The sequence below is a fragment of the Apteryx mantelli genome, chromosome 1 (assembly GCF_036417845.1).
Source record: "Apteryx mantelli isolate bAptMan1 chromosome 1, bAptMan1.hap1, whole genome shotgun sequence".
NCBI lineage: Eukaryota > Metazoa > Chordata > Aves > Apterygiformes > Apterygidae > Apteryx > Apteryx mantelli.
The window spans coordinates 183,949,405-183,965,666 of NC_089978.1; the positions used below are offsets into that span (position 1 = coordinate 183,949,405).

Consider the following 16,262-nt stretch of genomic DNA (forward strand, 5'->3'; position numbering starts at 1 on the left):
CCCGCCGCTTCTTCTGGGTGTTCCGGCAAGGCACAGGGTCTGTTGTCCCAGGTACTTCCCTTGCAGCCATGCCCATCTCCTCCTCATCCTGGAGGGCACTAAACCTGTTCTTCAGCTGCAAGCCCTTGGGAGGAGTAGGAGCCTTTCTCCTTCTACGAGCAGTGAGGAGTTTCCAGCCTTCTTCTACGATGTTATGATGTACCGTTTCACACGGCACAGAGCCCTCCAGCAACTCCAGTGCTGTGGGGGGTTGGGACTCCCAAAGCTGCACAGTCTCCGAGAATACCCTGTCTATCTCTTGCTCCACTTCTCGGATGCTGCGCAGCCTACTGACCTCCTCCCGCAACTCCCTTACCTGACGACACAACTCGCCAACAGCAGCGCACCTCCTGCAGGAGAGCTGGCTGCCAGCCCAGGCCTCCCGGAGAGGCCCCAAGCACTCCCTGCAGCCTGAGACCTGGAGAGCTGCATCTACTGTCAGAGGGTCGGTCTGGGTCCCAGCCTCTGACACAGCAACTCCAACAGCAACTGAGGAATGTGCTCTGCAGCATGTCACGACCATGCTTGAAGCGTACACCACAGGGATCAGAAACAAAGGTGCCTTCATGCACCCCACTGCACAAACTGCTGCACTCTGGGAGCTGTGCTCTAGGCCTGGCTCTTGTATAGGCCTCTCCCTAGCACTGACTCCCGGGCTGCTTGACCCGCCCTAATCAAGGGCCACCAGGATCAAAGGCCCCAACTCCCTCTGGTTAGAGGCAACCAAGAGAGCTCGTTAGCAGCAGCTAATCCTAGCTAGAGCTTCTCCCAGGAGAAGTTAAGGCCTCCTGCAGTTGACCTTGCCTAGCTTCCCCTTTCCTGTTCGCAGCAATCAATCACCTTCTAGTTCCTTGGGCTCCTCAGAAAGCCCACAACTTCCAACAAGATCCTCAAGTTCTAGTCAGAGCCCAAACACTGCTGCACAGACTGCTGCGTCTGTTCGCTGCCTCTGTTAGCTGCGCTCTCATGATGATCTCCAGAGGTCCCTTCCAACCTCAACCATTCTGTGATTCTGTGATTTGGAGCTACATAAGCTATAGGCTGAAAAAGTTGATTAGCAATGAACCAGGAAGCTAAATGATAAAATACAGAATTTTCTGAAAATAAAAAGCATGTATTCTGCTACCATTTTAAAGCAGAATTCAATAGAAAGTATGCCCATTAAAGAGTTTTGTTCTATTTCCCAATGTGCTTACACCTGAGATGTACAGCATAAATGAAAACAATGTCTATTTGAACACAGTATCTGTAAAATGGATTATGCCAAACACAACTGGCAGTGCTCCTATACCAAGTGCTGGAGTATTTGAGAAGGGCATGCCTGTTCTTGCAGCCTGTCAGAGGGATCTCCTGAGAACTGTCTCTTCTCTGCCTCCAGCTAAGCATCCTGTCGTCTTCTCTAGCACTAAAAAGTAATTTTTCTTACCTTTATTTTGTGTAGCACAGCTTCCAAGAATATGTGGCAACAGAAAGAGACTGAGACATTGGGAGAGAATCAAGAAAACCATTTAAAGCAAACTTCTGTGGAAAGATCAGGGGGAGAGAGCATCAGGAGCATGAAGAAAGAGGGCAAGCAGTGGAAAGGTGCCTCTGGCGGGCAAAGGAAAGGTGGGGCACAGCTGGAAGAGTGGAATACTTCCAGGTAGGCAAACCAAGAGTGCACAGGAGCAACACCCAGCTGGGATGGGCTGGTGAGGGGGGAGGAGAGGGGGGAAGGAGAGAAAGGAAAAAACAGTTGAAATGAGAAAAAGGAGAAAAACAGGGTACAGAAAATACATCACTAACATGCCAGTGAGTGACAATGAAATTTCAATTGCCAAGTCAAGTATTTGGTTCCTTCAAGAATTTGAGTCAAATTTGCCCAGTAATTTCAAAAGGAGCTAGAAGCTACTTTTTTCAGGGCCACATTCTCATAGTAGCATAAGATGATAGTGTAAGGTCCCATTTTATAGCCAAAGGCTAGCAACTCTCGTCTGGCTAAGGGGATTTGAGCCATCCTTTCTACCTGCCAAAGGTACACCCTAGCTGAAAAACTGCACAGCTGCAAACCCAAAACCTTTCTGCTGTGTATGAGTGAAACCAGAGAGCATAAACCACTCTGTAGCCTGGTGTTTACCTACTGCTGGCAGGTAGGACAAGTGGTTCTGGTTTGTGCTCCAGGGAAAATTTATGCATGTTCAGACATTGCCAGCAAGAAAGAATGAGTCTGCCAGATCCTAGAGCGTACTATAGTCTCCTGGTGAAAAAAATGGATTCAGAGTCTCTCATACAGCAATAAGAACGAAATCACAGGCCCTTGTATCTCCAAATCTGCCCCACTACCTCTCCTTTAGCAGTTTTGTGAATCCAAATTTCTGATGGTTTTTTCAACGAGCATCAGAAAACCAAATACATTCACTACAGGTCAAACAGAATATTTCGTGTGACACAAAATTTTGGAGCTTTTTTTTTTTTCTGATACAGTAGCTCAGCTACAAATTGTTTTATTAATGTGGCCGTAGTGGATATGTGAAAGTTGAGCATTTTACACACCAAAGACACAATTTGGAGAAAAGGGGAAAGAAGATTTGAGGGCAGGAAGAAGAATTGCTCCAGCTGTAAAGAGGTTGAGACTTGCAGACATCATCATTTCAGGTTTCATAGGAGTCAGAGAAGGAATGGACCTCTTATCCTAGGAAATCCAATCTTTGCTGTCACAGACAGTTGCCTCAAATAATCCTGTTCATTAACACAAGCCCCATTTTATATTATATTTCAATATTAGCATATAGTATATAGAAAGTTATTGAATTAGATAAATTTGTCCATGTTCAATATTGGCTATTAAAATAACCACCTTGGTTTACTGAAAGAGCTAATTTCAGAAGTCAAGGATCTTTCTAAAATCCTCTTTTAAATACTTTCTTATCTTGCCTGGGAGGAATTGCATCTGTGAGCTGAGTAGGTATTCTCACCATTGCTGTATCTATTGCAATATCTTAGAAGAGACACTGACGCTAGATGGAGAATCATTGCAAAAAGAGATTGAAATGGCTGACCGTTGTCTGCTTGACTGACCGTAACTGTAAGAAAGCATCTCTGAGGCAGAGTATCATGCGTGAAGCATTCAAGCTGTCCTCCGTTGTGCTGGGCAATTCCCCTATTTAAGAGCTATTATGTTAACAATGTGATATTCATGCTGTTCTCAGGAATACATCATTTGTCAAGCAAGACCTCAGGTGCTTCCATAATGGTATTTGCTCTATTTATATGCTGTTAAGCATATCTAGCTGCAGTCTATGGGCAGCTGCTCCAAAGTAGCAGCCTGCTGCCATCCAAAAGGATGAATTCTCATTCTTTCCTTGCCTCATCCTTCCCCTTTGCCTTCCACATGATCAGCCCCCTCCCTTGCAGCAGCTCTGACGCTTGTGTGAACCTTCATTGAGCTGATTCCCCTTGCTAAGACAGCAAAAAATTCCTGCTCCTCCCCACACATACACTGTGATGGTGTCATTTTGGGTTGTGTTTCTGCAGCCCATAATTGGCATTTTTTATCACACCTCTCTTGCTGGGCATCTTTCCTAAGCCTCACCATCACTAACATTTTGTTCAAAGTGCTAATAATAAGGCTTCAATGCTTTTATGAAATATCAGGGACCTAAGCATACATGCAAGAGAGTTGCATCCCTGAAAGTTTCTCTGTTTTGTGTATAAAGTGACTGGAACAGTTTATATGATGGCAGTCAGATGGAGTTAAATTGATCATGATAAATGCAGCTTAGACTGAAGGAATGAGCTAAAAGTACCAGGATACCTCTTTGGAGTAGACAGATTTGCAAGATGCTGTTTGCAAAAACAAGGGCTCTTTTCATATTCCCTGGGAGAAGTCCGTGAGGTTGAAAGATGTAATTATAAATATTTCATCGCACAGAGTAGCTCTGCACGCTGCTACTGGTTGGTTCGTTAATTTTCATAGAGAGGTCCCAGTTTTAATCCAGTTAGAAATGTATATTAAATTGTTCTTGGAATCCATTTATCTGCACACAGAATAAGACACAGCTCAGAATCCTGCCAGCTGCTAGCGACGGCTGGTTTCTGAGCAGCCCTGCCTGCCGCGCACTCTGCATGTCCATCCAGCCTCCCCGACCAGCGACTCTCCCACCAACCTACCATAATGTGCTGTTGTTCAAGTTGCAATCTCAGGCCAGGCACGTGTGTAAATCTTATCTTTCATGGGAAAAAATCCATCTCTTTTAACCTCTCATTGTAAATCTAGCTTTGCAGGTACCCATGATAACACCGAGGCTGACCAGGAGGAAAATTTCTGGTCTCAGGCTCTGGAGGATTTAGAGACCTGTGGCCAGTCAGGAATTCTGAGGGAACTAGAGGTAGAACAATCTTAACCTTTCTTTCCAATTATAGAGAAATACAATGGTTTTGATTTGTTTTACATTCATTTTATTTCTCCTTTTTTTCTTTTAATTTGCACTAATCACACCAATTCATTTAAAAGCTTTAACCCCCTCTCCACAGGACAAGGCTGACAGGCGTCTGTGTTTGAGAAACATGACTCTCTTGGTACCTACCCTTTACGTTTATATTTTCGCTTGTGCAGCTGCCTCCCCTGCCCCTAACCAGAGCTATTTTCTTTTGTACAATGTAGCTGAAATTCTGTAAACTCATTCACCCCAGAGCTTCTGACTTGCAGCTTCTGGTGTGCATACCATTGATGCTGTCTGCACAGGCAGCAAATGGCGCAGAACTTTTTAAGTGGGTGTAATTTTCCTGCAGCAATGCATTTCATTCTCTTACAGCCGCTTTACGCAGCTTTTCTTAGCATGTTAGAGGTTGTCTCTTCAATAGAAACTTAATTTAATTAAGATGAACATAAAAGAAAATCATCTTTTCAAAATGTTTAACCATAATCTTACCACTCGGCAAAAAAGATGCCAATGTGAAAAATGTTCATTGTATAGCAATTTCTTCACTATGCAACAAATTTTTGCATTTCATCCTGAAGTTAATTGCAGATTTAACCACGCTTCATGTTAGATCATGGTGGGGAGAAGGGAACAGAGAGAGGGTGTCTATGAGTCTTTATTTTTTCCAATCATGTTTCTCTAAGTTCTTTAATCATAACAATTAAGACTATACTGACACTTAAAGCTGTGAAATGGAAGGTCCTAAAAATATTTTCTTTTATGTTCTTTTAAATTCCTGGAGCTGCAAAACTGGCAGAATCTCATTTTCATTTTTATGTTATATAAAGTCCTTTAGCAGCCAGGAGGAATGTGAATGGCATAACTGAGTGAAACTTTTTCAGTTCAAATTAATTGTACATCCTCAGATTTATGGCTTCTGTATTGCATGTATGGGTAGCAAAATGTGATTCTTGTGTATTTGTTATTGCAAACCAGAGAAATATAGGAGAAGAAATTGATGTTTTGCTGACTTAATTCCATAGTTAGATACAGCAAAGTACCGCAGGCTTCTCTTGCAGTTTTCATTATTCAGAGCACAATAAAAGGATATGGAAATAGATAATTGAGGGTGACCAGAATTCAGTCATTTCGACATGTTGAATTTTCCTCGGCTTTTTGTAGAAGTGAAATTCAGAGTTGTAGATGCTATGTCGTTTATAGCATCACCTTGTAGCATGAACTACAACTCTGAGAAGAAAGCAAGACTCTCATTCAGTGTGGCAATGCCTCTATTTTGCGCAGTACCATTGTGTAGTTGAGAACTGTTTCTCATTTTTCATTTCAAGGTTTCCAGCCAAACAGCGAAGGAAACTATTGTTTGCCAAGTTCTCCTGCTGCTCCTGCTCCATTCAGGCAGTACTATGTGTCTTTCCTGAGCACAAGAGAAACTATTAAAGCTACAATATTTTATCTCATAATGAAAGTAGTGCTGGAGCTGGAAGACTCAGACATACATGGTCATCCGAGTCAGAAGCAAATACTTCTTTGCCCATTTTTCCCTTATTTTTCCCCCTTCACTTCTCATTTTCAGATTGCCTTTGCCTACGCCAGTCGGAGTTCAGGCTATGGCCTTTTGACTTGTCCACTGATACCAGGGAGAGTAAATAGGAAATTCCCTTCCTCAGTGTCCCCCACTGGCAGCAGTCTGTACCGCCGTACAGTGACTATGCTGAAGCGCATTTACTCACATTCCCCAGGGCCAGAATTCTTGGCAGTGCCGGTGTCTCTGTCCTGTGTACTGGTACTTTCTGTGTCAGTCCATTCCACCCAGTGGATGAAATGACATGCCATTTTTACCCTCCGTGGCTTCTCTCATATAACTGAAAAGGTTTGTTCTTACTGGGACTAAAACTAGCGGTGAGGCAGGGTTTATGTCTCTGAAGTATTGTCAGGGCTAGTTAAGGCAGGCGCTCTTGCAGCAGGAGTGTTATGCAAGGTTTCTTTTCAGGCAGTGTGATTATCTGCACTGAGTTTTCTCCTGACCTGTGAAGGTATCCAGCCACTGTCTCTGCTGTTGCTGGCTCTAGAGATGCCTTCACATCCTGCCGACTCACATTTTTTAACCTTGAACACTCACTCTGTGTTGTAAATGCCTTCCTATAGATCCAATTCCAACAAATGCAAATATGCCACAACTTAGATATCACTATATTTACATGCAAGATATTCTAAAAATAAGAGGTTATATTATACGCTCTTCAGTCTGCCAGGGGACTAGCTTACCAAGCATAGCTGCTTTAGTGCTCAGTATTTTAGTTGAAGATGCCGTTTGGAAACTTTTGCCCATGGGGTTTTATTGTTGTGTTTTGTTGTGGTCCTTTATTTTATAGTGATTTGCAAGCAGAGTGAACATCTATCCTCTTGCCTTTTGCTGTCCCCTGAGTGATTGTTTTAATAGAGAATAGCGAAGTTTTTCCTACTGCTATACATTAACCATTTACTTAACTTATGTTCTGTGGTAAAAAATTAACCTGTTCATTAATGCTGTAGGCGACAATCATGTCAGGAAGTACAATGAGTTTGAATCATGAAAACCCACAACCTCGTAGCCAGCTGGGAAGACAAGCCAGCTTCCAGGAAAGAAGTACTGTAAGGCCACATTACAGTCAAGCTACCCGTAGCAACACATTGCCATCAGAGGTGGGGAGAAAGTCCGTGGTTCTGAAAAAAATTAAGCAAGAAATGAAAGAAATCATGTCACCAACTCCTGTGGAGTTACACAAGGTCTGTAATTTTTTTTCTGACAATATTGAAATAATATATGCAGCATGGGGAATCTAATTATATGGCAGTACAGTAAGTACTTTTTATAATGACTCCACAGATGTAATTTTGGGGCCATGCGTATTAGTTCTTACAAACACGTTAATGATATATTCTTATGGGGGAAACAAACTGAATAAGATATATCCTCATCTACTGTTTGCTTTTATAAGAAAACCTCAAAAGGGACTGCTCTTTTGCAAGAAGGATCCACTGATAATTTGAACTGACAAAAGCAATAACTTATCTCTGCCAAATGTGTTCATTAAGAAAGCAAAGTTTAATTTCTAGAAAATACATTTCTTTAAAAAATTATCAGGACGGTTTTAGCTCCCATTGGTCCTTTTTCAAATTAACACTCATTTTGAATCAAATATATGATACTTGTATGTACATAATATAGAATGCTATTTCAAATTAGCTATTGCTTCTCTTCTAATTCCTTTGCTCTAAATAGGATAAATAATTTTCAGTCTGTACAACTTTTCATTGCTTAAGATTGTGTTGGAGTCACCTGGTGATATTAAGGTGACTGTACACCAAAAGGAAGTTACTGGGTGAAGTATTTCTAGATATGCACAGCATAGGCCATGTCAGTTTAAGTCTTTAGTCCAGTGAGGCCATAATGGCAACCAGTTTCCAAAACTTTGAGGAACATGATAATGCTGTTCTCCTTGATAGGAATGAACATCCCATTTCCTGCACCCACCTTTCCTCTTAAAGGTTTGGGATCTTCCCTTCCATTGGGATACAGCTAAGATAAAAGGAAGAGGAGCCAGAAGCATGGAGAAATTTCCTTTAAGAGGTCTAATGTCATCACTCTCAAGGGAGTTGGTTTGCTTTTTAATCTCTGTAGGTTTGATTCAGTTTAGTTCATGCATTGAAACTTAGGGCCTTACTGAGTATGTGCTAAATGAATGTTCCTAGAAGACAGTGGAGAGCGGATTTTCCATATGGAAGATGAATTAATTGCCAATTTAAACTATCAAGAGGATATGTCATGATCCTGTTTTGAGCTATTTGTATTCTGAGCTTGATGTGAAGTGATTAATGGAGTTCGTTACTGTGCTGTTTTCCTGAGTGGCGAGTAAATGTGAGATATACAATGAAACTGCTGGTAGGCATTTCATGGTGTGCTCATATTCAGCAAAGGCACCGTTTTCTCCTGTGGAATATAAAATCTGTCTTTCAGAATGGTTGTTAAAACAAATTCTTTGCTGGAAAGGAAGAGTAAGATTTTTATTAATCTATCCTATCCTATCTATTCTATTATTCTATCCTAGCTGCTAGTTCTTAGAGTCCTGGGTAGTAAAAAATACCCTGTCCTTGAGCTTTCCCTCCCTTTGGTTGCCATTTTATGATTGCCATGACCTTCTGTTTGAGAAGTTTTCACTGTTTGTTCAGACAACATATCCGCGTTCCTGCTCTCTGCTGAAGTGATGCTGAGTTTCCTTATACTGTCTGTTTTCTCATCAAGAGTCATTTTCTTCTCTAAAAATCTAAAAGTTGAACCTGCACCATATTTTCCAATTCTTACAGTCTTTTAAGAAAAATAGAAGACCAGTGACTGGATCTTTCTTACAGTCAGATCCAGCACAGTGTGCTTGTATCTCTGAAATGACACATGTGGGATGAAGGCCTTAACTCAAACGTCTTGTGCTGTTTTTTTATTTCTGCCCATCTTGGTAAATTCTTATTTGTTGGTTTTCTTACTGGTTCTTGTGTAACAATGTATCTGTCACTTTCTCTCCCCCCTTAATTTTTGCTGTGAGACTGTTTCTCATGGACAGCTTATCCAGTCATAGTTTTCCAAAACAGCTGCACTCCCACAGGTATGACTTCACTTCACTGTCAGAGAAAAGCCTGGATTTAAGTGTTCTTCATAACAGATCTTGCTGGCAAATGAGCTCTGCCCTCTGCAGGCTGCTGCCTTAATCAGCTGGACCACCAACACCAGGACATCTAATTAAATAATAACTGTTTTGGAAAACTATGTTAGTAAAAGCACTTGTTGAAATGCAGGCTCACACACAGCTTGCTTGTGACTTATTTCAGCAGGACATTTAAGCGCGTGCTTAACTTTAAACTGCTGGGCGTTCCCAGTTTCTAAAGTAGGACTGGACACATGCATATTTACTTGGTCAATGGGATGAGTCTGAGCGCTTGGTACGTCAGGGCCTGTGCACCCTCTGGATCACAGTTTGTACATTAGTTTAATTGCAGCAAGATGGTCCAACAGGAGGAGATGTTCTACTAGTTTTTCGTAACCTGATTATAAGAGAGAAAGGGTATATGATTCTTTTGAAGAAAGAGCCACACATCTGAAAAAGAAATGCATTAATAACTGGTGCAAGTATACTAGAAATGAGATACACAGAGAATGAGACTGGATAAAACTGCTGAGGCCATACCTGCAAATAAGTAAGTCTAGGGGACCAGCATGCTGAGCAGATTGTCCTTCCCAGATATGCAGCTCTCAGAAAGGTAACACAGCCCTGGGCAGCATTTTGCTTAATGCTGTAAACTTTGCAGTATGTTAACCTGTTTTCTTCACTGCTATTTTGTACTTTACTGTCTTAGTTTCATCAAATACTTACTTCAACCCTTTTTGTCCTGAGAAAGGTAGGATTGATACCCTAACAGTGTCATATAAATGTTTTAAAACATTTTTTCTAGATAGCTTAATAAGTAACATTTAAATTAACTGGATAGCATATTGCTATATCAGTACCCAAATTTAATTAATGCCTTTAATTGACTTGATCTACCAAGGTAAACGTGTGGATTAATATTTTTCTAAAAATCATAGGGGACCATTTTTAAAAGTTTCATATAGCAAGCATTCCTCTGAGAGCAAAAATATGCACTAGGCATTAGATAATTTTTCAACATTTTTATTGCAAGTAGTCATTAACCTAAAATTACAATTGGTTAAAATATCTGAATAACTGATCTGTGCAAGATGTATGATTTTAAATTAGGCATTTTCTCATATATTTGAGATGGCAGAAACCATAGAAATAGACTCAAAACTTGTAAGCTTCCATTTAAAATTTGTGAATATTTAATTGCTTATGAAATATGAATTAAATTTTCATTGCAGCTTTTTTTCCCTTAGTCTCCTGAAGCAAATTTAAAAGTCTGACAAATCTTCTACAATCTAGCATTGAGATCAAAACTTCCAAACAATTATGATCAGAAATACCCCCAAAACATAGTATGATTTAGGTGTTAACATGAATTACCTATAATCTCATACCCTTCAGATAGGCTGTGTTAGCAGCAAGGGAATTTGAGAAATCTGTATGAACAGGCTTTGCCCATACCCATTATTCAATAAAAAGCAGGGTATTTCTGATTGATAGCAAAATTTTTTCTCTGAGATTCCCTGTTAAGAATATATGCTGCCATAAAAAGAGATAGCCCCAAAATTGTAAACAGATCTATATAAAAGAAAGTTCTCAGCAGATGACTCACATCTAAAAAATATAATGGCTGTCAAACATGCAGCAATATTAAATCACAGCGTCATTCCTTAAATTAATATCAGTTTCTTTAATTTCCAAGCTCTTCTTAAATAAACCAGAAATCAAAAGAAGATAGCCATAAAGAGAAACAGTTTTTAAAAATCTCTTGTGATCTGGAGATCTTAAGAGACACAAGAAAGAATGTATTTAACGATACATAGAAGTTCTGGTTGCCAGATAGTGGCTGATTCCCTTCCAGAATGTCCCGTCCGTGTCAGTCCAGAAAGTCCAACGAGAATGAGTGGGAGGGCACTAAAAGACTTTGGATGCTCACTCTCGAGTTGTGCTTCCTGCCTTGCCCCCGTACTGCAGTACTTCCCACTCTTCTGCAAATGCCGTTCCTCACTGCTACAGCCAAACGCCACTTCGTGTCCCTTGTCGCACTGTTTTTTGACTCCCAGTCTGCACCTGTGTTTCCCCTGGCCATTATCACAGAGGAGGTGGGCCCCGGCGCTGATGTGGAATGATAGTTCCTATGGATCTATAGGACAGAATTTGTATGTGTTTTGTTTGCTAATAGACCACTTCATAGAAATAGGGAAAAAGCAACACTGTCCAGGAACATACACATGGGACATACAAAATCATTCTCCACTTCTTTAGCTTGACTTTGATAAGGTCTTGACTGTAATGGAGTGTCCTGTTTGGGGTCTAAAACCTAAAGAAGGCTGTTCACCAGCTGAACAGAGTCCAGAGGAAAAGCAGTAAGACCAATCCTTGTTCCACATAGCTGCAAAGAAGGAGGGAATAAAGGGTCTCCTTCTTCACTGTGGATAGCAATGGGCTTTAATCTCAGCAAGGGAGATTTAGTTTAGACATAAGGAAAACATCTGAAGCACTGGAAGGGATTACTTTAATAGACTGTGGAATCTCCACTACTGGAGATTTTAAAAAGCAAGACATAAATGTCTCTCAGTAATGGGTTAGATGCAGCTGATCCTGCCTTAGGGCAAGAATACAGTCTGGATGGCCTCAGAGAGTCACCTGTTTCATACAGGTTTGTAGTTCATCTGAGGATGGATTCAGCTCCACTTAACTCCAGTGCCTGAACGAAGAGGAAGGAGGAAGGAAAAGGAATGAGTGGGAAGGGGAAGTTTCTTTAAACACTGTGCCATCTGTACCAGAACAGTGTGCATTAAGTCTCATCTCCTCTTAAGCACTGAGTCACATTTTTACATTTACTTTCTGTCAAGGCTTCTTTAAGAAGCAGTTGACGTGAAAACACTCCTATCGTTTGTGTTGGTGTGGAAGAAGTTATAATCTCATTTAAAGAGAGTTTGTGCCTCAGTGCATTGCTAATTATTTTTCATTCTTGCCAGAAAATGCACATAAATCTGTCAGCAAAATATAGCTCCCTCTTTCTTTTTTTTTTTTTATTTATAGTCTTGCTTGAATGTTAGTCTTGTGGCAGTCTCATAATAGCTTCAAACATACTTGAGAGCAAAACCATATTAGACATACTACCGTGTCACAAACAAAAGCTTCTCTTGACAAATTGTTAGAAGTTTCCTGGAGTCCTGCTGGTACATCAGCTGTCACTACAAACTAAAATTGTTCTCAGATGAGTTATTTTGACTCTGCAGGTAGGTTTGTCAGCAGCTGAAGTGCCCTTCCACTCTGCAAATTCACACCATGATGGAAGAAAGTATGACAAGTTCAGTGACAAGTTAGGTTGGGGGCAGATGGGAGAGAGGAGGAAGAGGGCGTGCTTAAAAACAGCAGTCACTAGGAAGTTCAAGGTTGCAGATCATACCCAAAAAAGAGAATCAGTCACTGCAAAAAGAAAAAGCCTTTTGTTTGGGTGATGGGGTTTTAGGTGTGGCTTTCTGCCTTGCTGTGCTGTACAGAGGGAGGAAAAACAAGGGACGAGGAGGCCCTGGTGCACAGTACAGGAGGGCGGGTGTGTGTATGGGTGTTCACGCTCACCACTGCCTGAGATGGGCTCACCACAGTTCAGGGATGCAAACGCTGCCCGCTTCCACAGATGAAGAAGTGGCAGCACTGCAGCAGCTGGCGTTGTGTCTTACTTCTCTCAACTGCTGCCCAGGATAGCTGTCGACAAACTTGCTAGGTAGGTGAGTTTCGTTCTGGTTAAAGCATTGTGGGTGTACTAGTAAAGCCAAGTAAATTCAAGAAAAGTGCAGAGAACAGAAAAAAAAGCTATCATTGCCCACTGTTGATCTCCCCAAATCTTGTAGTACTGTTTTCAGACAACTTTGTCCATGCTTGCTTATCTTTCCACAGTGACAGTTAAGGCAAAGTGCCAGAAGCTTTCTGAAAGCAGCACCAACCGATGTGGTATTCCAGCTATCTGTGCTGTGCCTGAGTATTATTTTATGAAATATAGAAAAAATCCTAGGCAGCCTGATCTGAATCCAGTGTTGATCTTGCTTTGAGGGATCAGAAAAAAACAAAATGGAATTGAGTAATATATAGCTGGCTCCGGAGCAGTCAGAGGTCTGGGCCAGTACCTGCTCCCCGCTGATGACCTCATTAGTGGCTGGCACACGCGGGAGGAGGCAGCGCACAGATTATTGCTCACACTGCCAAACAGTTCACCCATGATTAGCCCAAAGAAACAGAGATCCTCATCTACCTTACCCTGGTGGAACCACGAACAATGCAGTAGTCAAGTCTATAGACAATTTTTGTTACCTTATCAAAAGCCAGTGCAGCACCTGAGTGATAAAGCATCTTGTCCAGTATGAAGGAGGCATCTGAAGACAAAAGTAAATGTTTAACATAAAGGTACTGTTACCACTTATCTGTGTCTGCAAAAAGTCAGACCATTTATACACATGACATCAAGCATCTCAAGTCAGTTCCACGGACATTGTCCTTGTATCCTGAATGGTATCACATAGCAGGATAAAAATCTCAACTAACAAGGCTCAAAACAATATTCCTGCAGCCCAGCATCTCTGAGCCAAGCACAAGGTGTATCGGCTGGTCAGGATACAGTGAGTGACAGGCAGGGACCTGCAAAGCATTTTGAGGATGTGTTCAGCTGTGCTATGAGGTCCGTACTGATGCTAGTAAAACTTTCAAACAAACTGGAGTTACAGTGTGTGGTGTAACAGGTGCCAGGTGAAAACAGCTGCAGTGGCTCTAATTACATCTGTGGCAGCTTTGACTCCTGATACACTGAAAATTGCATTAATTCTTCATCAGTGAAATTACCATTGACTCTTCATGCCACAAATGAACAGAGGAGCCTATCCTTATGTTTACTGGGAACTCTCGAGTGCAATGCCAAGCCGTTATAATTACAAAGCTCTCTTAATGTTGTAATTTTATCAGGCAGGATATGTTTTGAACAAGTATTTTGAATCCAAAGTGAAATAAGTTATAGCAATAAAAGCTGTATTTCCAGCAAGGGGGGGGGGGGGGCAGGCAGAGAGCAGAGAAACAAATTTCAGGTAAGACTAGAAATACCAACTAGTAGGTAAGTGATGGTTCTAATTTGAAATAAACCTATGAAGAAAGGCTGCCTAGCACATGTAGCAATGTAAAGTGTGGACAAACTTTCCCCGCCCCCCCTTATCATGTCAAATTACTTCCACAGGTAACTTTGTACAAGGACTCCGATGGAGAGGATTTTGGGTTCAGTGTCTCAGATGGTTTACTGGAAAAAGGAGTGTATGTTAAAAATATTCGGCCAGCTGGACCTGGGGATCTGGGTGGTTTGAAACCGTATGACAGACTTCTACAGGTAACGTTTCTACCACTCCCCAGGTTTAGCGGGAATGCCATGGCACACGCCTTGCTCTGCAGAAACCACACTGCATGGTGTCACAGTATCTGCGTACATGGATGCGACTGTCGCACACTGCATAAAGCTGTGCTGCCACTCATTTGGAACGACTTCATTATCTGCCTTGCTGATTATATTTTAAATGTCAGTACTGTATACATGTATCTCTGCTAGGAAGGGGTGTATATGGGGGGGGGCAGGGAAAGAAGGAGGATTACTCTGCACCACAGGCCATGTAAATCACTTACATCCTGGGTAAGAAAAGTTAAGACTTCCTGTTCATTTGGGGGTTTTATGCACTGGGACTAGTCTAGATTTTTTCTATAAAGTTGTATTTATAGAAACAAAGTTCAGAAAGTTAGGTATTTCAGAACACCAAAGGAGACATACTCACTGGAAAGTTAGGATTTCCCATGGCATTTCCAGCCGAATTTGTATTTTCTCTTTCTTGATAGAGACTTTAAAATTGTTTCTGCACTTAATCTGAGTTGATTGCCCTACGTCTAATCAGTGTAACCACTGAGCCCCACACGGACCGGAGTGCCAACTTAGACTGTGGGGGAAAAAAATCATTTTTTTTGTCAGCCAGTCCAATAAAAGTATTTTACATATTAAAACCATCGAAAACCTGCTGAAGTTTTAGATGCGATCTGTTGTATTTATATTAATGAACATTGTGAAAGTGAGGAAAAACTATGTGCTACTAAAAGTCATTTATGGAGTAGACCCTGTGACAGCTGATAGCAGCCATCCCCAGTGCAAATATGTGCACCTCAGTAGAAAACTCACCATGGTCTCAGACCAGACAGCATGCTTAAATAGTCTGTATTGAACAGTTCTCTGCCTGCTCTAGGTAAATGAGGCTTCAGTCCTATTCTGGAGGACAGTCCTGTTTCCTAAAACCGTAACAAAAATGAAATCTTCTAATCTTCCAGGTAAACCATGTTCGTACCAGAGACTTTGACTGCTGCCTAGTTGTGCCCCTTATTGCCGAATCTGGCAATAAGCTGGAACTGGTTATTAGCAGAAACCCCCTGGCATCTCAGCAAGGAAGCTCAGAACAACAGGCTTCAGCAAGTGGGGAATGGAGCGGTCAAAATAATGCCTTCCTTCAACAGACTGGACATGCTGTGAATACAGAGACACGGGATGCTACAAATACATTATAGCAGAAAATCATTTCAGTGGGACATTTGGTAATGAAAGACAATTATGGTGCTAAATCCCTTTAAGACTTTTCTGAGACTGAAGCTCAGATGTCACATGGCACTAAAAAGCACAGAAGGATCAGTCTGTCTGTCTCAAGGCTTATATTAATTCACGGTCACTTTTGAAAGACTTTTAATTCGTAGTTAAGTCATTCCATTCTAAACACTACCATTAGCAACAGTGAACAAAAAAAGATAAAGGCCTTGTCTCCCCACCCCACCCCCCAACAACAAAACAGGGAGATGTTTAAACATGATTTAAATGTTCCTTCCCCTCAAACAGCTGCTGTGGTTTGAGGGAAGAGCATGGAGTTAACCTCTCCTAACAGTGGTGTCCAGGTTATATTGTTTTTAAAAACATTTTTTAACCGCCAGTGACTGGCTGATGGATGAGTAAGAATGGCATGTTGCCCCATGTTTTCTTGTAAATTGGTTAGAACTGGAATTTTGGGGAACATTATTCCACTGGCAGGAATCGTCTTCAGACAAAGCACTGTTCAGACATTTTAAG

The 16,262-nt window shown here is 41.4% G+C and overlaps 1 protein-coding gene across 1 annotated transcript in view; it reads left to right on the forward strand.

The window, feature by feature from the left end:
• The window catches only part of GRIP1 (glutamate receptor interacting protein 1), a 353,208-nt gene extending 337,494 nt beyond the window's left edge, over positions 1-15,714 (forward strand). The window contains exons 20-25 of the mRNA XM_067313906.1: positions 1,481-1,681; positions 4,295-4,406; positions 4,552-4,596; positions 6,990-7,223; positions 14,355-14,501; positions 15,479-15,714. Coding sequence (XP_067170007.1) covers positions 1,481-1,681; positions 4,295-4,406; positions 4,552-4,596; positions 6,990-7,223; positions 14,355-14,501; positions 15,479-15,712 — 973 coding nt within the window. The 3' untranslated portion in view covers positions 15,713-15,714. The remainder of the gene's footprint in view (positions 1-1,480; positions 1,682-4,294; positions 4,407-4,551; positions 4,597-6,989; positions 7,224-14,354; positions 14,502-15,478) is intronic.
• The last annotated feature ends 548 nt before the right edge of the window (positions 15,715-16,262 follow it).